The 22,814-nt window shown below is 36.8% G+C and overlaps 1 protein-coding gene and 1 pseudogene across 3 annotated transcripts in view; one reads left to right on the top strand and one right to left on the bottom strand.

The window, feature by feature from the left end:
* Positions 1–3,340: 3,340 nt before the first annotated feature.
* CEP120 (centrosomal protein 120) overlaps positions 3,341–22,814 on the bottom strand; it is an 83,493-nt gene continuing 64,019 nt past the window's right edge. For all 3 annotated transcript variants that reach the window (XM_070374079.1, XM_070374081.1, XM_070374078.1), the window contains 3 exons: positions 17,051–17,149; positions 7,929–8,074; positions 3,341–5,069 (listed from right to left, as the gene is read on the bottom strand). In XM_070374079.1, the coding sequence (XP_070230180.1) occupies positions 4,835–5,069; positions 7,929–8,074; positions 17,051–17,149 (480 nt within the window). In that variant the 3' untranslated portion in view covers positions 3,341–4,834. The remainder of the gene's footprint in view (positions 5,070–7,928; positions 8,075–17,050; positions 17,150–22,814) is intronic.
* Positions 18,590–20,889, top strand: LOC138988529 (ER membrane protein complex subunit 5 pseudogene; annotated as a pseudogene).

Here is a 22,814-nt window from a genome sequence, read left to right as displayed (position 1 = left end):
ATAAGTGTCTTTAACAATGGCTTGTGGGAGACTCTTGTGCAAAAACCTTTTAGCATTTAAACACTGGGTAGGCAGATTTGGGGGAGAAGGCAATGGCACTCCACTCCAGTAGTCTTGCCTGGAAAATCCCATGGATGGAGGAGCCTGGTAGGCTGCAGTCCATGGGGTCGCTAAGAGTTGGACACGACTGAGCGACTTCACTTTCACTTTTCACTTTCATGCATTGGAGGAGGAAATGGCAACCCACTCCAGTGTTCTTGCCTAGAGAATCCCAGGGACGGTGGGGCCTGGTGGGCTGCTGTCTATGGGGTCGCACAGAGTTGGACACGACTGAAGCAACTTAGCAGCAGCAGCAGCAGGCAGATTTGGAAGCAAACATTTTTCAATTGTAAATATATTAATACATGAAACAAAAATTTAACAGTTTTAAGTGTGTAATTCACTGGTATTACATAGCAATATGTTTACAATGCCATGCAGTGATTTCTACAGTCATTATCCTAAGCAGAAACTCTGTACCTACTCAACATATAGCTCCCCCATCCCTGCACCCCAGCCCTCAGGTAACCTCTGTTCTACATTTTGTCTGTGTGGTTGAAGCATCCTTTTCAAAAGCCCAACAATCCAACAAACAAACCCCTCAGTTTCAGCAGGGGCTGGGCAATGAGGCCAGGAAAGCCTATTCTCCGTGTGCCTCAGTCATCGTTCATTTTTATGTCTATTTTGACTGGCAGACCATAAACAATTTGTTTCTTCATGTATTTATTCATGAATGCAGCAACTCCTGAGTGCCTGCATGGGGCAGGCAAATGGCAGACAGACCTAACCTCTGTCTTCATGGACCCTGTATTCTAGTTATGCATACTTCTCCTTATTCACACTCTAGAAATCATGTAGGAAAGTGTGCAATTTTTCTTTTGAATTTTTTTTATTTTTTATTGGGATATACCCAATTAACAATATTGTGATAGTTTCAGATGAACAGCAAAGGGACTCAGCCATACATACTCATGTATCCATTCTCCCCCAAACACCCCTCCCATCCAGGCTGACACGTAACACCGAGCAGAGTTCCATGTACTATACAGGAGGTCCATTTTAAATACAGCAGTGTACACATGACCATCCCAAACTCCCTAACTACCCCTTTCCCCCAGCAACCGTAAGTTCACTTTCTGAGTTTCTGTTTTGTCTTCATTTGTGTCATTTCTTTTTAGATTCCATGTATGTGGGGTGTCATATGGTATTTCTCCTTCTCTGTCTGACTGACTTCACTCAATAGATACTTTCTAGGTCCATCCATGTTTCTCCAAATGGCATTTCATTCTTTTTAATGGCGGAGAAATACTCTATTATATATGTATACCCGTGTACTACATCTTCTTCATCCATCCACTGTCGATGGCCCTAACGTTGCTTCCATGTCTTGGCTATTGTAAACAGTGCTGCAATGAACATATGGGTGCATGTATCCTTTTGGATCATGTTTTTTTCTGGATATATGCCCAGGAGTGGGATTGAAGGGTCATATGGTAGCTCTACCTTCAGTTTTTAAGGAATCTCCATGCTGCTCTCCATAGCGGCTGTGCTAATTTGGAAAGTGTGCAATTTGGATAGGATATCAGTGGCATCTCACATGCCTTGTATCATAATGCATTTCCAGCACCACGGAACTGCTCAGAGGTGTCACAGCAGAACATTATCTCCCTTTCACTATTTCTGGTGACTGCTTTACTAAGGAATGGATAACAGCACAGCTCAGCTATATTAACTGATTGATAAATGTTATACCCTTATTTGGGCCTTCTGCATCTCTATTAAACATATACACACACACACACACATATATATATAAAATACATTGAGCAGAGCAACTTTATATATACACAGAGTCCCTTCAAGCTGCTATATATATATATATATAGCATTTTATCAGATCTTAAATGATAAGGAGATGCAGAAGGCCCAAATAACGTTATTATATATATATATGTATGTATGTATATATAACATCACTGACTCAATGGATATGAGTTTGAGCAAACTCTGGGAGATAGTAAAGGACAGGGAAGCCTGGCATGCTGTAATTCATGGGGTCGCAAAGAGTTGGACATGCCTTAGTAACTGAACAACAACAAAAATGATATACCATAGAAACTGGGCACACGAAAAATATTTCAGGCTTCCAATTTTAGTATCAAATTTAGAATTTCATTTAAATGAAATATCCAGAATAGGCAAATCCGGAGAGACAGAAGTAGATTGGTGGCTGCCAAGCGCTGGGGGGAGATGTAAAGGGGTGATGATTACTAATGCGTATGCTGCTGCTTTGGGGGAAGATGTTAGCTAGTAGTGATGACTGTGCGACCAGGTGAATGTACTAAAAACCACTGATGTGCATCAAAATTGTGAATCCTATGGTATGTGAATTCTATCAATAAAAACGTCAGGTTAGCTGTTCAGTCAAGCCAGACACAAGGGTAGTGAGAGGCCAAATTTTAAAAGTCTATACATAGCTACCAGAGGAGAGGACTCTCTTTTATAGGCTGTAAGAACCAGGTCAGGAGGTCCATTCTGAGGTGGCTGAGGACAAGCAGTATGTACTGAGGTGATCTGAGGATTTAGGCTGGGAAGTAACTGGACAGGTATGTGGATGAGGAAGTCATCTGGTCAGACTCACTTGCTGTACTCTTAAGCTGTTCATGCAGTGCCTTTATACATCCTTAAGTCCCGCCCAAACTCCCACCACTGCTGAAAGCAACAGGATCCCAGGTCTATCTAGAAACCACTGGGTTGGTTATACCTGTAAAGGAACTCTTCCAACTTACACAGACATGGCACCACCACACGTACCCGGAAGATGCGATTCACCTCCCCTGCAGTATGTGCTGGCCTTAGGCACGGAAACTAGGCTTTCTTCATGAAAAGGAATCACAAACATTTTAAAGGTAAATTTTGTTTCATATGAAAGTATCTGATGAAAGGTCTGCTATTACGTATAGTACTGAGGAAACTTCTTATTCACTCACCTACTCCTTTTCTCATTCATTTATCTGTCTACTGTGGTCATACTCAAATCCCAGGCACTGATGACAATCTAGCAGAGCAATCAGTATAAACACATTAAATGTCACCGACAAATGAAATGTCTGTTGCTGAAGGACCACAAAAAGGTGTTAAAATTTCACTCTCCCAATCAATTTTAGAACATATAAAGGTATCTGCAATGTAAACATTTAAAAACCAAAAATACAAAGTTAGTTACTTGACACAGGAAGTAGACAAGCACTAGCCCAATGTATTTAACAAAAAAGTAACAGACTGCTCGGAAACTCAAAGATGTATACAATTATGATTTTTATTTGATAAAATACATAGCCAAAAGATTAGAGAAGGCAAACCACACACCCATTTAGAACTGTCCCTTTTGTTTCTTTAAATCTAAGGCCCCCTCTAGTGTTTGAAAACATCACATGCAGCACACAGGCAGCTGAAGGCACAGTCGCAATGTTTTACCCGAGACCTTCCCAAACAAAAAGAATACTTCTTTTCATGTGGCACAAAAATCAATGAGAGAAAATGTTTAGCCATAATTAATATTTCACGTTCTTTCTATAATTCTCATATTCATTATTCTCTCATTCAGTAATTTCTGTATTTACTGTTGGGTTGTTTCTGGATTAACACTTGGTAATAAGGGAAAAAAAGAAAATATAAAGCATGGAGGGACTTTAATTTCCCAAACAAGAAATACACCTCCTTGAAAACAACAGAAAATAGCCTATTCTGCTTTTGTGGACGTTATCAGTAAATAGTATATACTTCCTAAAGTATATACTTAAATTTATATTTGGGAATAAGAAATTTTAAACTACATCTATTGTAAAGCTGACCTAATCTGTGAATTTGCTAATTAAACCTTTTCAGTACCTGGTAAAAGGAAGTGGAAAGTGTTGCTCTGAACAATTTTACATAAAGGAGTCCTTAAAAATTTATATTGACATGGCACTACATCGATACAATGACTTAGTCTCATGTACTTTTGTAAAAGATTGATTAAAACTAGGGAAAATCAAAAATAGGTTTCCACTCTACTTTCTTAGCTGAAGCGTTTGTGTGTCTGCTTTCTTGTTTTATTACAGAGGGTTTATGTTAACTAGTATTACTATTACTGGACAATGAAATCTCTTTTCAACAAAAGAAAACAATGCAATCTTGAGCAGGAGACTGACAGAGAAGACTTATTAAGCTATTACTTCATATTCTTAACAGTTTGAAACTTTAATAGCTGTTGAAACAAGTTTAATCTGTACTAACTTTATTTTAAATAAATGACTAATTTGTCACTCAAGAGATGACATATGACTTCTCTGCAAATGTTTCAAGTTAAAAAAAAGGTAATCTAAAATGAATTAAATAAAACTAGTTGGATTTTAAGTGGTATCAACTTTTAAGATATCTCTTCAAATGAACAGCATTTTTAAAGTGCAACATACACTCTTTTGGCTCAACATAAAAAATTATGTAACTGGAAATTAGTATAGTCATTTCTCTGAGAACAAATTTAGAGAAAACCTGTTTTGAAAGTTAGCCATGAAATGATAAACACTGACGTCTTTTAAAAAATGAGTATATAAAATACAATTACACATAAACCAGGGTGGGAGAGGTAGCACACAGCAAATAAAACCAAATAAATACTATACAATAACGTACAAAATTCTGCTTATAAAAAATTGAAAATTGCATTTTAAAACAGCCATTTCCCTTCTTTTGAGGGCTTTACAATTAAAATTTAGACCCGGCGTCTCAGGCAAAGTTTTTCAAACTGTTACTAGTTACTGGCATTGTTTTTTGCCAAAACCTCTCTGATCTGTCGGTCGAGTTCACTTATTATTCGGTCCTCGTGATTATACACACCCGTCCTCATCAAAGTATCCCTTTCTTCTATTAGGCGAGTCAAATAATCATCCAAACCTTCTTCCAATGCACTGCCATGGGGCCCATCCATTTTTCCACTCGCAATCTCTCTGGAATCTGGGTACTGTTTTTGTTCTTGTTGCCTTAACCTGAGAAGTCAAGAACACAGGCCACTCGAGCAGGCAACACACGCTGTTCTGGTTTTCAGTTAATACCGCCACTTAACAACAGCGTGACTCAATGGTAAATACATTTTCAGTAATATTTTCAGGAAGCAAACAAAAACCTACTTGGCTAGCCAGAGTTAGCACACTTATAAAAGACAGTTTAAAAAACCAATACTTGCATAAAAGACATGAAAATTGTAGAAATTTTGGGAATATGCAGGAAAAAAATCATCTTAATCAGAGATAAGCAATCTAAGTCATTTTCTATATCTCTTCTCAATTAAAAAATGCATGCATTTTAAACAGTTTTCTAAAAAGCAATTGAATATATGTAATTCTGTACAATTATCAATATATTTTCACTATTATTAATATAAAGAATATTTTCCTATATTATTGATATTTAGGTTGTTATTAAGCCCTTGTTATTGTTTCTTGAACATAATTTTCTTCTAACTTTATCCCACAAGCATTTACTCATACCAAAAGGTGCTAGGTTTGGGGGATACTGTGTCAAATCAAGAAGCAAAGTTTCTGTTATTATGGAGCTTATATGAATATTATTTGTAGAAAGTGATATTCTATAGATGTGAATGCTTGAATCTAGGGTGTGCACCTTTTAAGAGTTTGTATGGATAGCTTCAAGTTATGTTTATGATGATCTTATCTAAAAGATGAAGAAAGGGGAGCAGGTGCCAGCCTGGGACCTGGGTATTTCCAATGGAATATTATCAATCACATTACCTTGAAAATGGGGAGTATACCTGGCATTACTTAGTATGCTAAGTTAGTTTGGATATGGAGTAGGTTTTAATTTGATTTGGAATCTACAACTAAGATACAACTTTATACTTCTCTAAGTAACTAGCTACAAAGATATTTTTAATTTGCAACTACTCCTGACTTTTGTCTTTATAAAAAAGATAAAAAACAGTTGGATCTAAGTCCCTGCTTCTAGATAGCCTTCACAGTAAGCAAGCCAGTGAGAACCAGCTCTGAAATTACGATGGTGTGGGGGAGAGGGAGAGCCAGGGAGTGCTGCGGACCCCAGAAAGGGTGCAGGGTCAGGGGCAGCGCAGTTTTGTTTGTTCATATGACTCTGAAACCTGAACTGACTCCTAAGATCCCTCACAAAAGAATGAGAAACTGAGGTGTACAGTCCAAACAGGACACCACATACCTCCATCTGTTCTAAGAAAGAAAATAAAAAATAGGGCCCTGTGCTTTGGGACTCAGGAGGAAATCAAGTGATTAATGGGACACTGGTAAAATGGAGCAATACATGGGGATGATTAATAATAAGACTTAATTTCGTATGACCTACACATATGACAGGCACATGGCTATCTTCATCTGAACCACCAAAACAGTGCTGGGCAAAGAGTAGCGGCTTAATATGCATTTGGTAAACTACTATATACAATAGCAAAACTTTGGAAGCAAGCGGCATTTTAAAATTAATTCGTAACATCTTCCAGATCTGTGACACAGTTGACACCAAGTAAGTATTTGCTGAATTAAGAGACTAACAGAGTGAACTGAGCCCTGTAGCATGTACTAAAGACCTTGACCTTTTTCTGACTGATATTTATACATTAATATTCTAAATGCATTTGTGTAATTCAGCTCCAAATCCACCGGATACAGTGACTGAGTTTCCCCAGTTTGTGTAGGGATATATCACGGGGTAGTCTGTCAAATGCATGTCCTATATCCTGAACTGTGTCTTCCCCACATTCACATGTTGAATGAATATGATGCAACCCCCAGTGCGATGGTGTCTGGTGATGGAGCCTTTGAAAGAGAATTAGGCTTAGATGAGCGCGTGAGCCAGGGGCTGTCATGATGCAATTTGTGCACTTCCTACAGGAGACATGGGAGAGCTTGTGAGGACAAGTGGTCAGGCAGCTGTCTAAAAGCCAGGAAGAGAGTCCTCACCAGAAACTGTGTTGGTGCTTTAATCTGGAATTTTTAGCCTCCTAAATTTCTGTTGTTTAAGCCAACCTATGAAATTTTGTTATGCCAGCCAAGCTAAGACAGTATGCTTCGCTGCAACAAATTACCAGTCTCCTGATAAACATTAAAAGTCTTCCCCTACATTCTCCTCCAAAAAGACACTAGTTTGTTTTAATATTGCTTCCTAACGATTACTTCTCTAACACGAAATACTTAAAATAGTAACTAAGAGCACCATGACACTACAGAGAAGCCCAGTGTTGCAGAGCAGTTACAAACACAACCTGCGGCATCAGATCTAAACTCCAGCCCCCTGACCTACTAGCTGTGTGACCTTGGAAGGGGTACTTAAACCTCTTTAAAACTCAGTTTCCTCATCTCCAAATGGGATTAATTATTTTCCTCAAAAAGTTGCTTTGCAGAGTTAAAAAAAAAAAAAAACAAACAGTGGAGACAGGCATATGAGATATTTAAAATAGCTGCTGATACACAGTAAGGGCAATAATTAAGAGCTAATCTATTATTTATATAAATAATATAACAATGTTTGAAATTTGTTATACTTTATATAATTAAATTCATCATCATTAATTATCTTGAAATAGTTGCAATAAATCTGAAATAGTCACACAGGAATAAAATTTAAAGTACTAATGCTATGGAAACAAAAAAGCTAAACAGAGCTACATTCGTGGCCAAAAAAAATGTGCGAGTAATGGTCTTTGGCAAAGACTTTCTATTATATAACTTAGCTACATTTTAGAAATGATGTCCCTTATTAGACGTGATGTTGTACTCTCCCTGGACCAATGAATAAATAAAAAGTTGTACTATTTGAACTTGAGTTTTTGTATGGAAAAGAAAGTAATTTTTTAGTCATTATACCTGTTCAGTTCATTTCTTATATCCAACAATTCTTGTCTCTCGGTTTTTACTGTATCTTTTTCCTCAGCGGCCAGGTAACGTAGTCTCATCTGTTCCAATTCTTCCTGCTGTTTTTTAAGACGAGCCATTTGACTTTCTTGCTCTCGCTTGAAAGAAACAAGCCAGATCTCTCATGTTAGGAATACATATACTTTTATGACTTTGATTTGTGATTATAACCCTCCTTGACTGTACTCATGATATAGCCATACACTGCAGATTCTGCAGACACATTATCTAGAAATGTCCATGTTCTCTTTACAAACTTTTCCATGACAAACCCTTCCTGTTATAAGCCATAACCACTCATGTTCCAATCAGTGATTGAGGTTAGCTAAATATAAGATAACAGAAGTTAAGGGCAAGAGAGAGTCTGCTATCAATACAGTAAGTTGCCACAAGAGCAATGGTAAGAGTGGCATCTAAGAAATGGTTAATTATCAAAATTATATAAGAAATTACAATTATAAAGGAATGATAAAGTATACAAATTATATAAAATACAAATTATACAGAGTTACCAAGAAAAATTCAATAACTGCCCCTGAACTAGTAATTAATTCCACTTCTATCTCAAGAAATAATGCCTTTCCACTCTTCAGACTCACAAAAAATCTATGCACATAAAATTTCTTTTATATAAATGTGTAACATTCCACAGAATGGATATTCCATGATTTAGTAACAGACATTTTGGAATGCTACAGTAAGACATCCTGCCGTCTAACACAGTGATCTCATGAACCTTTCTAGACTGTTACTATGAACGGGTACTGCCTTTCTGCATTTTTGAAAAGAACATTTGATTTCTTCATTTTTTAAGGTGACAGTCAACGTCCCCTTTGTTTAATAAATTTAGTTGTGCTACTTACAAGCTTTATGTGTATGTTCACGAGATTGACTGACCAATTAATATTATTATAACATCCTTGTCAGATTTTAGAATGAAGATAATGGTGGTCTCATTGTTTTTAAGTGAGAATTATTCTCTCTTCCTAGTTTCTGAAACAGTTTGTGCAATGTAATAGGAACAGCACTGAATCTGTAGCTTGCTTTGGGTAGTATAGTCATTTTCACAGTATGTTTCTTCCAATCCAAGAACATGGTACATCTTTCCATCTGTTTGTGTCATCTTTGATTTCTTTCATTCTTTTACACTGATGAAAAGTACTCATAATTTTCAGAGTATAGGTCTTTTGCCTCCTTGCTGCTGCTGCTGCTGAGTCACTTCAGTCGTGTCCGACTCTGTGCGACCCCAGAGACGACAGCCCACCAGGCTCCCCCCGTCCCTGGGATTCTCCAGGCAAGAACACTGGAGTGGGTTGCCATTTCCTTCTCCAATGCGTGAAAGTGAAGTCACTCAGAAGTAGGGTTATTTCTAGGCATTTTATTCTTTCTAATGCAGTGCTACACGGGACTGTTTCCTTGATTTCTTTTTCTTATCTTTCATTGTTAGTGTATAGGAATGCAACAGATTTATGTGTATTAATTTTGTAGCCTGCAACTTTACCAAATTCACTGATGAGTTCTAGTTGTTTGACTTTGACTATTTTAATTTAAAAAAGAACCTCAGTGGAAAGATGGCTATTTATAAACGAGGAAGTGGATCCTTTCCAGACAGAGAAACCGACTGTGTGTACACTTTGATCTCAGACTTCAGCCTCCAGAAATGTGAGAAACAAACTTCTGTCGTTTATAAGCCATCCAGTCTGTGCTGTTTTGTTACAGCAGCCCACACAGACTAGCGGTTACACAAAAGGTAACCAGTTCCATATACCGATCCTGTGTGTCACATGTTCTATGCTGCATTTTCTATCCTTTTTTCTCTTCCAGTTTGGATATTTTTATTGGTTTATCTTCAGCTCACATATCCTTGGTTCTGCTATTAATTCATCTACTGAACTTACAATTCCGTTGTAAAACTTTTCAGTTCCAGGATGTCTACATGATTGAAAAGGTTCCACTTCTCTAATACATTTCTCTATCATATCGCTTATTTTCTAGTAGTTATTTCTAACTTTCTGTCTGGTGATTCCAAAATCTGTAGATTTCTTCTGAGCAAAAAACAAAAGACATTCTACATGCAAGTGGAGTAAACAAAAGATGCTCAAAGTCAATAATCAGGGAAATAAATAAGTAAACCACAGAGTGAGACCACTTCACGCCCACCAAACTGGAAAAAATGTATACATCTGATAACAGCCAAGTGTTCGACATGGTGTGAAGAATAACAATTACACACCCCTCTTGGGAACTGCAGGTTTGCACAACCTCTTCAGAAAGTAATTTGGCAACATTTAGTGAAGCAGAAATGAGCAAACTCTACTACCCAGAAGTTCTACTTTTAGACAGAAACAGAAATGCTCACATGTAAAAAATTTTTCAGTGTTGTCTTACTATATGTTTAAGTTGTGTGAACCATAAAAATAAAATTAGGCTACCACATCAAAAGAGTTAAATCGCAAAAACGATTTTGAATCACGCTAGGCAGTCACAGAATGATTCAGAGTATTTCCATGTATATAAAGTTTAAAGACATGCAAAAGTAAATAGTATTATTTACCAATATTTTAGTGTCTTTATAATCTTATTAAAAAAAAATAGCAAAGGAATAATAAATACCAAAGTCAGCAAAGCAGTTACCTGTGAAGGGGATGCAGGTGAGAAAAGGCACACAGCACTGATAATGCTGCTGCTTAAACTAGAAGGTGGGGGTTGAGGAGCATAAGAATCTTCTTTGATTCCCTTTGTGGAACATATAACATGTTTCATTTCAAAAGTAATTATTAAGAAAATAAAGGAAAAGAAATCCAGACAAAAAACACACTGGATTGTTGTATCTGGCTGAAGAAGTGATAAGGTTACTAGTGACTTTCATCTTGTATGTTATGCTGCAAAAAATTTGGACTTTTTTTCTTTTACAGTGAGCAGATATAATTGCAAACAGTGGGGGAAAGGTCAATGATTTAATTTTAGGTTACTTTGTAAAACTGTAACATTATGAAGCTTGACACACTTTAATTCTAAACCATAAGGAAAGCCTTTACAGGCCCTGAATTTTTAATCCAGTGTGCAGCATCAGCAATAACCCCACATGCACAAAAGCTAGGGGTCCGAGGACAGCTCCTCTGCCGCCAGGTGCTCTGGGTTAAAGGCTCCTCAATCAAGTGAGTATAAGCTTTATTTTGCCTTGGCTGCCTATAAATCCAGAGAGGAGATGTAAACACACATACACTAGACTAAACAGCGGCTAAAACGCGGCCACTACTTACTCTCCCACTCACACATACCATGTAAGTCTGTGGGAAAAAACTTACAACTAAACTAAGGAACTCAAGTCAAGTTTTCTGAAAATAACCCAGAGCTGACAAGTCAGTAGGAGGGCCTGGATGGTTTCAAGACACAGTTTTTAACCAAGACTTGGACCTCCAACTGTTTTCTTAAACAAAGATTTACATCCCATCCTTGGCTAAATTACTTATAAATTAATCAAATTAATTACTCTGAGTGGATAAGCAGGAGGCTGGACAAGATAGTGCTGATGTCAGCCAATGAAGTCTGTGTTGTTTTAACTAAATATATCAGCTCAGTTTTAAACAGATCTACTGTGCACAAATATGGTAAGGGGCCCACGTCCTACCCAAATCTTAGTTCTGTTTCCTGTCCTGCGAACAAACATACCTAGTTTAAATGTATCAGACATGATGAAAATGTTAAATTGCCCAGAACAACAAATTCATATCTCTTAACGATGATTCATTTCTTTTTAAAAAGTAGTGGCTATTATTCTTCCTCCATAACTATTCTAATGTGTCAAGAAATGTTTTTAAGTAAATATGGTACTTAGGACACAGTAAAGTAATAATCTTAACTTAGAATTGGGGGAAAAAAAAAAACCTAAATTACCCCTTAAGTGTCTGACAACTAGAACTCTTCAAAATCAGTGTTATACATCATACCACAGATAGCAAATCCAGAATGTGCGGGTATCATTTCCTTGTCTTCTAAGTTAGGACCCATTTCATGTTACACTTATTTATATTTTACAGCTGTTGCCTACCCAGTTACCCAAGAACAAAAAAGTTTACAACATGAAAAAACACAGGCTTTTATACTTATGAATCAGAAGAAAAGATTTTTTTCCTAAATAACTGGAAGATTATGATTTTTTAAATTCACCAATTGACTATACGAGGTCACCTTTGAGTAATGGAAATCTCTGTTTAAACATTCTTTTGGCAATAGGCACTGAGCATTAGGTCTTATTTCCAAGCTTTACCAGCTGGGTTTTGTCATTAACATTTATTAACAATCTAAGATACAGCTTTCGCCGTCTAATCCGCACTACACAAATGTTTTGTACTGCCCTCCAGAGGATTTTGCTGTGACAAATTACTGGCAGAGATTATAGCCCCGTGGCTATTCACCAGAGGCAATGTAAAATTAACATGGTACTAATCCAATTTAAACAAGAAGTTGCACAAACAATCCTCTGAACAAAAGCAGATAGAGGATTCCAATTTTATATTCAAACACAATGTGTTTTTAATAAAAAGTTTTAGGAAAAAAACTAAAGTAATTTTCACACATATAAATTGTGCCTATTTGATGAAGTAATCAATTTTAATCTTCCAAAAATGGTTAGTGGCAGAGCACAATTCACTATGGCAATCCCGAGGTCTATTACATTTGTAAAGTGCTGCATCTCTACAATGTGGCCTGTAGAACATCAGCAGTTCCCAGTGACCCTGAAATTAGTTTACAGTGTTGTTTCTAAAGCACAAAGTCTGTGGGATAAGGAATAGAAGTGGTCTGCAATGAAGCTTCATGAAGCAGACGTCTGGAGTTGAATCAGTAATTTAACACAGTTTTCTCCTTAATTCACTTATAGAAACTTAAAAAACGCATCTGAACTTTTGTGATGTCTTCTGTTATGAGGTACAAATAGCTAAAACTACGATGCTAAGGGTTTTTAAGCAAGAGGGTAGAAAAAGCATAGGAAAAAAGGGTAAACAGAAAACAAGAAATTAAAGGACAAACCCAGAAGATAGCAAAAGTATATGAGAATGTATATGTTAGAAGAAGGGGGTGCTTGGGTGGGAGCATTCTTAATTGAACCTTTTTTTAAGAGTCAGTTTCAGTTCATGTTTATATTCAAAACATTATTTTTTACATTTAAAAAACTACCTCAAACAATGTGAAAACAATATCATCCATCAATATACACATATGAATATAACTTAAAAATCAATTTACTTATTCTTGCACGGGTATTTCTTAGTAAGAAACGTGACAATTATAATTATGCTCTGATAATTAATTCCTAATTTCTCCAGAAGAAACAGCCTAATCAACAGCTAACAGGTTTCCGTCTCTTCATTACTGATTTTGGTAATGCCTTGTAAGTATTTACCACTGCATTAGTCTCTTATCCTTCATAGTTGCATAAACTTCAGGGGTAGGCATTGTCTTCCACTTCTTTCCTACCTGCTCTTTATCTGCTATTTTTTATTCTTACCAATTTCTAACTATTTTTAAAATGATGAGCTCTAGTAGTTTTCTGGTAGCACCCTTAGGATTTTCTGTGTGTCATATCATGTCAACTGCACAGTGACAGTCTCACTTCTTTTCCAATTTGGATTTCTTTTTCTAATACTGATATTAGAAACATTGGTATTGAACCATTTCTCCTTTAGCTTTGAATGACAAAATGAGAACCCCACGGTCCTCTTGTCTAATACTTATTTTCTGTTAGTTTCGCTAACTTCATTTGCATTTCTTACAACCCTGCCATATTCTTGTTAAGTACCAGCCCTCCCAGCTGAACTTTCCTGTGGAAGAGAACTGCTATCCCTTCCAGAACTGAGCATCCTCCACTGTTCAAGGCACACAGTAGGCTCCTGATAAGTACGTGCTCATGAAAGAATGAACACATAAAGCAACTCTAGATGTTTCTCCAGACTTCACGCACTCTCACCTCTTTGCACCTGCTGCCTGACACTACTGCATATCTGCACAGTTAGCCCTTATGTAGGTTTTTCTCCCTTCTGTCAGTTTCTACAGAATATCTACCTTACAACTACCATCCAAAGTACTAGTCTTACTCAAACTATATCGAACCCCACTTCCCTACAGCTATTATATATAGCAACATCTTATTTTCTAGACTTAAAAATTTTCAAATTTTTGTTGCTGCCATTATCTTTCAGCTAGTCAGTCACAAATCTTTCTAATCTTTGAATATTTGTTCTGTTCATCAATATACGAAGCTACCATCTCACTAGGTCCCCACCCACTGAAACCAAGAACACTACATTACTGTGTAGTGACACAGCAGCATTATGGCTCATGTTCTTTTAACAAGTTACAATTTATTGAGCATATACAAAGTATCAAACGCTAATAATGCTTTACAGACCACTCAGTAATTCTCAGACAACCCTGAGGAAAGATTTTTCGGTGTACAAATGAGGAGACTAATCAGAGAAATCAAATTCCCCAATTTGCAGAGTTATTAACAGCCAAGATTCAATTTGGCTCTCTTGACACCAAGGCCATGTTCTAAACTACTATGTACGCTGCCTCTGATAGAAGTTGTGTTCTGTTATTTTTAATAGCCTCTCTCATCACATTATTTCCTTACTCCCAGTTCCATGGGGATTCTTCCCTGTGGAACTAAAGGGAACTTCAATGTCTTGGCACCATGCCTTTATATTAGCTTCTTCTCTTTCAAAGTCACTTTAATTTCTCATTTCCAGAGCTGGTCTATCTAACAGTCAACGATGGCATTTTCCTTGCTTATCATAGGCCAAATCATTACTTCTTCTGCTTCAGTACTCAGGCAGAGATCCCTAATGTCTTCCACAGCTCACTCTGAAATACTTTCATTATGTGGATTCTATGGAATTAAGCCATAACACTCACTGGAAAGGGGAAAGAGCGTGAGTGTATGCTCAGTTATATGATTCTACCCTCACTCTTACCACTTAGTATCCGTGTGATCACTTAACTTCTCAGATGCAACTTACCTTCTCTTTCTTTCATCTATAAAATGGAAATAGTACCTGCTATACAGGGGAGGTCTTCTTGTTTAGTCACTAAGTTGTGTCGGACTCTTGTGCCCCCGTGGACTGCAGACTGCAGACTGCCAGGCTCCTCTTATTCGAGGGATTTCCCACCGGAGTGGGTTGCCATTTCCTTCTCCCGGTGATCTTCCTGACCCAGGGACTGAACCCACATCTCCTGCATTGGCAGGCAGGATTCTTTACCACTGAGCCACTAAGGAAGGCCATACAGGATCTTGTTTCGGATGAAATGAAAAGATATGAAGGGCTTAGCACAGTACCTGAGACTTACCAGCTTTCCTTCCTCCTCCTTAAACATAAGCATTCTAAGTTCTATCTACCACATCTTCAGTTATCATCTCGGCAAAGGATTCCTTCATCTGTCCTTAATCTCAAACATCCTCCAGGTATCAGTCCATATTTCTGATTACTGAATTTCTTTCCGTAAAAATTAAAATGTTCAAATTTGCATGTCCTATCTTCTTCCCATGCCTCAATCAGCTTCTTGTCTTAATAACCATAATTCCACTATTGAAAAACTTTCTGGACACTAAGGCTTGAACACCTGACATCATCTTTGACTTTCCACTCTGCATCCGATTAGGTATAGTGTCCTGTACAGAATCTACCAAAATCACATCTTTTAAAATAACCTCTTTGTCACGTTCTCACTGCTACCACTTAAGTTCTAGTCCTTATTTCCTGAAATGACCTTTAAAATGGGACCTCCTCTGTTCTCCATGAAGTCTATGCTTTCTGACTTTTTGCCTCTTTACTATAATCATTCTATTCATTGTATTTACAACACTTCTCCCCCCGCCCAACAACTTCTCTAAACCACAAGCAATTCTCCAGAGGTCTATCTCAAACACCTTATCTTCTATGACGCCTTTTCTAAGTTCTATTAAATAAACGCACTTCCCCTCTTGAGCACTCTGTGCGGTTCTTTCCAGAGCTCTTACTATTAGGCAGTAAATGTCATGCTTTTCTTCCCTATTACTAAATGGCAAGCTCCCTGAGAGACAAAGACCTATGTTTAACTTGTATCTATAAATCTAGGGCAGTGCCTTGAACACAGGAGGCCCTGATACTATATATGATTATCCTTAGTCTTGTGAGCATTTATAAAACATATTCACTGTGTGTAATATTATTTTATGCTTACAATCTCAATTCATCTACAAGCTATGTTAAGGCAAACTGTGCTGTTCTCAGGCAGTCTAGTAAATACTCTTCTATGACACTGGTATGCATTTAGAACAATACCATAAAGATCTTTAATAACATTTGATGGTTTGAGAGACACGTTAAAGAAAACAAAAAAACAAATCTAAGAGACCCTATGTACCAAATTTCATTCAGAATTTAAATGGACACATTTAACAGAAGCAAAGCTTAGAATAAACTAACTACTAATATAAAAATGAAAATCTTGTTCATATTTTATTTGATCTTAATAATTTGAAGAAATTAAACCCAAAGTTAAAATTAATTTTTCATAAAGCTAACAGCATTTGTCACCCAGTACCAGGAAGGGGAAAAAAAGTAACAAAGAATTCAGGAAAGTACTATCACTTTTAAATTCTTACAAAATTAGGCAGAACTACCCTGTGATTCCTTTTCTTGATGAAGAAATTACTATGTCTTCCTAGGAGGTAACATTTAAAAATATGTTCTTAAAGTTCTCCCTCCAAAAGGCACTCCCAGTAGAAAGAAATTACTAGGGAAAAAAGGATGGTAGTTTCATAAGTAGAAGAAATTATTCCCAGTTTTCTGTGGGCTAGAGGATAGTTGCAATTAAGGAGAAAAAAAAAAAAAGACCTAGAAGTTTCAGTTTTTAATTAAGGAAAGGAAGATCTTATATATAATACATTAAAAAAAAAAAAGGCCCTAATCTCAAATATAGAACTGGAGACTCAAATATGAACCTAACAGATATTGCCACATATGCAAACTTGTAAAGAATCAAGGGAAAGTGACATAAAAAGAATAATTCATCATCAGCTATAAACTACATACCTGTTTAAGTCTGGCAAGTTCTTTCAAAGCTCGTCCCCACTGCTGCTTGTAATGCAGTTTAGACTTGGTTGCAGATTCCAACTTTCTTTCAAGTTCAACCTAACAGTGATTAAAATCATATCAAGTGAAACACTATACCACTGTGTACAATCACTGAAAGATAATATATACAAGAAGTCTGGCCTAAGAAAAGAGTTTATATAGCGTAACATACGACATCATCTAAAACTGTTATATAATTTACTATAAATATTATGGCACGTGAACATTTTCTTGTTTAAAATATAGTCGTATTTTTACTGCCTAACAGCCTATACTAAAAGGAACCGAATCAGTCTTAACCTCCAGACAGTTACTATAAATGTATTTAAAACATATAACAAAGATCATAGAGTAAAAAAACACTTTTTTTTTTTTTTGGTTGTTTTTTACAAAAAGCAGTTGTTAGCATTCCAATTTAGCTGACACTCTCGACCTTGAAACCAGATTACTCCTTTTGGAGACCTATCATTATGTGGAATTTTGTCTTACAGTGAAGAGAGCTTGTAGAGATACTTTTATAACTCATTTTGGCAAAAATCACAGAATTCTGAGAACAGTGAACTGTTTTATCAGAAAGCAGTTTAGTAAGAGTACAAAGTCAAAAATATTTTAAGAATGTTAAACCCAAGTAAGAAAAACAATGCTCCTAAAAACACTCATCTAACTTTTATTTTCTATTTTTCCTCAAACACATGAAGAGAAACACGAAAGAGATTCAATTTTTAAAATACAGTTATTTATACTTGCAGCAGGCAATCTGTTGTGCATGAACTGAAGCCAACTTGGCTAGGTCTTGGAATGTACTCTCTCAAAGTTTCAAACCAAGTACCAAACAAATTCATGCAGCCAACAGACAGTTTTACTATTGAAGTGATAAGGTGATAATATGGCTGAATTACAGTAACATACTGTTCATCTAAACTGGTGCAGTTTTTGAATATCAATTCTAGTGTTTCCCATACACACAACTCCTAATGTTTTGCAGAAAAATAAAATCGAAGACACTATCCAAATATTCAAACTTCAGAAAACTCAGGGGGAAATAAAATGAAAGGAAAAGTAGATTGCCAAAACCCCTTCACAAAACACCAGAACGTTCTCTGCAGTAATATATAACTACACGGAGTCAAGGTTTTTGCTGCTTTACAAATCCCTAGAGCTTGGATTTAAATGTGTTGACATTTCACAACTAGACTCATATGTCTTAAGCTGAATAATATTCTGAGATTATCAAATATGATCTCTTCCACTTATGCCCCAAAGATTTATTCCTATTACTTAACTGGACATAAAACAACTGTCCAGTATAATTATGTAACAATTGGTAATTTAACAACTGGACATATGTTAGAGGAAAAGCAAAAATCTGTTTATAACTGTGAGATACAAGAATAGTATTCAATTATAAAAGTGATCATGTCCCTAGGTCTTGGAGAAGGTATAGTGTCCTGGACAAGCCCCAGGATGAGGGTTAGGACAACTACAAAGATCGTTTGTACCCACTAAACTGACTCTATCAGAAAAAGCTGGGTAGGTTACATCCGTTTTGCCATGATTATCAAAATAATTCACATTTGCATTGTTATTCACACTAACTTAAAACACATAATCAAAACATATAGCTAACACTTAGACGTAAACATCATTTTCCTAATTCATCCCAAACTATCTAATCAGTGATTTCTAACTTTTTTAAATGATACAAATGCCTCTGTGATTCTAATGTAATACACACACCCAATTCCCAGAAAAATGTACACAACCAAAGTTTTGACACAATTTCAGGACATTCAAAGACCTTGAGCCCTTTTTGTGGGTAAACGAAGATCATGGCATCCGGTCCCACCACTTCATGGGAAATAGATGGGGAAACAGTGGAAACAGTGTCAGACTTTATTTTTCTGGGCTCCAAAATCACTACAGATGGTGACTGCAGCCATGAAATTAAAAGACGCTTACTCCTTGGAAGGAAAGTTATGACCAACCTAGATAGCATATTCAAAAGCAGAGACATTACTTTGCCAACAAAGGTTCGTCTAGTCAAGGCTATGGTTTTTCCTGTGGTCATGTATGGATGTGAGAGTTGGACTGTGAAGAAGGCTGAGTGCCGAAGAATTGATGCTTTTGAACTGTGGTGTTGGAGAAGACTCTTGAGAGTCCCTTGGACTGCAAGGAGATCCAACCAGTCCATTCTGAAGGAGATCAGCCCTGGGATTTCTTTGGAAGGAATGATGCTAAAGCTGAAACTCCAGTAGTTTGGCCACCTCATGCGAAGAGTTGACTCATTGGAAAAGACTCTGATGCTGGGAGGGATTGGGGGCAGGAGGAGAAGGGGACGATAGAGGATGAGATGGCTGGATGGCATCACTGACTTGATGGACGTGAGTCTCAGTGAACTCCGGGAGTTGGTGATGGACAGGGAGGCCTGGTGTGCTGCGATTCATGAGGTCGCAGAGTCGGACACGACTGAGCGACTGATCTGATCTGAAGAGACCTGACGTCATCTTCCTGCGCTGCGTGGACACCTGCCGGTGGAGGAAGGAACGGCTCTGCCGCCCTTCGCTTCTTTTGTTGGGCTGCTCTTTCGGAGTAATGGCGCCGTCGCTATGGAAGGGGTTGGTGGGCATCGGCCTCTTTGCCCTAACCCACGCAGCCTTTTCGCTGCGCAGCATCGTTCTTATATGCGATTAACAGAAAAGGAAGATGAATCACTGCCAATAGATACAGTTCTTCAGACACTTCTGGCCTTTGCAGTTACCTGTTATGGTATAGTTCATATTGCAGGGGAGTTTAAAGACATGGATGCCACTTCAGAACTAAAAAATAAGACATTTGACACACTAAGGAATCACCCATCATTTTATGTATTTAATCATCGTGGTCGAGTACTGTTCCGGCCTTCGGATACAACAAATTCTTCAAACCAAGATGTATTGTCCTCTAACACATCACTGAAGTTACGAAAACTTGAATCACTGCGTCGTTAAGATTTTTACAAATTATAACAACAGGACAGGACACAAAGCTGGAATATTGGAGTCTGGGATACAAAACACTCCCCCATCAGTATTTATATTGATCGCTCAGACCTAAATAAAAAAGGGCCTATGACCCTTATTTGTACACTGTTAATCAAGTCATTAATGCAATATAAGTTATCTGTGAAATGAGTCTTTGATCTTTCATAGAATTCTTTTTTCATTTAAAACAAATTCACAATTTTGTAAAAGTCACTGTTTTGAGCACACTTTGAAAAATGTTGATGGTTTTGTAATTATTTTCTTAGATTTCTTTTGCACTACAGTTTTTAGGATCCTTTTGGAAATAGTGTGACTAATGCATTTTGCAGCATGAATGGTACCAAATGGTCTTAAGTTCTTAACAACAAATGGATTTCTCTAAAGAGACCAGAATGGTGACTTATCAGTTTTTCTTATGCCCCCTAAAAAGTGGCTCTGCTTCAGCAGATACTTGCCAGTTTTTAATTTATCCACGACTTCTCACCCTACCCCACTCCCATATACCTCCTAACATCAGCTGTCTTGTTTCATCAGTTCTCTGGGGTTCAGTGTGCAGTGAGCAATTTTTGTGTCAGAAATCCCCTGTCATAACAAATAGATTTAACAAACTCAAAACTTATATAAAGCTACCTGTGTTCTCTTCATATATCTGTAAAAAGATGTCCCTAATTGACTATATAGTGTAAGAATAGTTGAAGATAGACCAGAAAGACCATCCGTGAATTAATTATCCTGCCTATGTAGAAGAACAGCAATCACTGAAGAAAACTGATTAGTTGTTACTAGCCAGTTTAACTTATTCAAAGCCTCTGTTATTTTATTGCATACTAAACTAGTGAATTAGTTGGAGAAGGCAATAGCACCCCATTCCAGTACTCTTGCCTGGAAAATCCCATGGACGGAGGAGCCTAGTAGGCTGTAGTCCATGGGGTTGCTAAGAGTCAGACATGACTGAGCGACTTCACTCACTTTTCACTATGAGACTTGAGGAAACCTTTTTTGCACTTAAATTATAAGCCAAGTTACAGACTGAAAATAAAATTCGGCTCGGCACCTAGCATCAATTCAGGGCCTAGTGAAGACCAAGCAGACTTTCACTGATTTTAATGTCCCTATTTCTATCCTTGATATATCCCCAACTCCTAATTCTCTATTGTTGGCATGGCATTGTCTTTGGCTCCAATCTTCTATTCTCCAGTTCCCATCTGTCATAAGAAACTACAGATTTCTCCCTTGAAATATTTTCCAGTTTTATTCTTTTGTATTCTTACTACCATTTCCTAAGTTCAGGCTCATCTCATCTTGTCTCCTCAGCCTTTAATGTATTCTATCTACAAATCCTGCAAGCCACTATTACATCAATTTACTCTCTACTAAAGAATCTACAATAGCTACTAAATACTTGCCTACTGGCAAGTATTGAACCTAAACTCCTCTGCCTAGGTGTTAAACAGCAAAACACAATTTCCATCCTACTTGTTCAACATTCTTGGTGTTCAATATGAAATACCAACCACCAGTTTTGTCCCCCTCCATCTCCTAGTCCAAGTTACTTCCTGAACCTATCATTTTTTTTGCTTCATTGCTTACTTAAAACTTAAGGTTCAGCTCAAATTCTACCTCTACATGGAGATGCCTTAAAACTACTATATTCTGAACATCAAATGATTTCTTTTTTCTGAGTTGCAAAGAGTTTCTATCACATTCCCTGGTATTTAATTATATACAATCATTTAAGCCTCTCTGGGTTATCTCCCCAGTTAGGTTACAAACTCTTTAAAAGTGAGGTCCCTTTCAAAAGGATAACATACTTTTCCTCTTTTCTTTTCTCTCATTTTTCCCTCTGTCTTAAGTCAGGGGTGGGCACACAATAAGAACTCACCAAATGTTCTTAAATACACCAATTTTAGTTTCTGTAGAACTTCTGTCTTCTTTGTGCCCTACTAAATTATAATGCTTTCCCTATCGTATTTTTTAAAAGTCCAATTTTTAAGCCATATAAAATCATTTCCTAGCTTAAAGCAAATCAAACTATTTGTGACCTCTTATAAAGGGAATCAAGAAGTGAATTTAGTAAAACTGTTAATGTTAACTTTAAATCTTAATGTTAACTTATTTGTAGACCATTTCAGTGAAAAATGGGAATATTTGTGTTACACTGAAGACATGAGTAAACAGAAAAGAAAAAGCTCTCAATCAGACATAACTAGAAGTTGCAGACTAAATCAGGGACTTCTTCACTTAAGTCTTCCTTTTTTGTGCTTTTATGTCTTTACTACTTAAGAAATAAGATTCTGCCCTCTTCTGGCTCCAAAAACACTTACAAAGAATTTTCAAAAGAGCTGAGAAGTCTTATTTACTAGGTATTTAAAAACAGTGGATGAACTCATTAGGTCTGATATAAAGGCACTTCAATTATACTTTTTTTTTCCCTCAACAAGTTCATGGTACTATTTATACTTGTAATATGTTTGGTGATTTTTATTCTATTGGTAGAAATGCAGTTGGAAGAAGGAATTTTAAAAATCACTTTTTACCATTTATTTCTGTGGTGGATATTATCTAATTTATATTCAGAAAAGATGAATAAGATAATATTTCTGTTCCAATTTTGAGATATTTGGTCCTGAATTTCCCCAAGGTAAAAATGGAAATACTTTTGACACCTACTTAATAGAGCTTGGGAAAATTTATGAGATATT

Source organism: Bos mutus, chromosome 7, assembly GCF_027580195.1.
Source record: "Bos mutus isolate GX-2022 chromosome 7, NWIPB_WYAK_1.1, whole genome shotgun sequence".
NCBI classification, from domain to species: domain Eukaryota; kingdom Metazoa; phylum Chordata; class Mammalia; order Artiodactyla; family Bovidae; genus Bos; species Bos mutus.
Note: the sequence above shows the minus strand (reverse complement) of the source record. Positions and strands in the feature narration are given on the sequence as shown.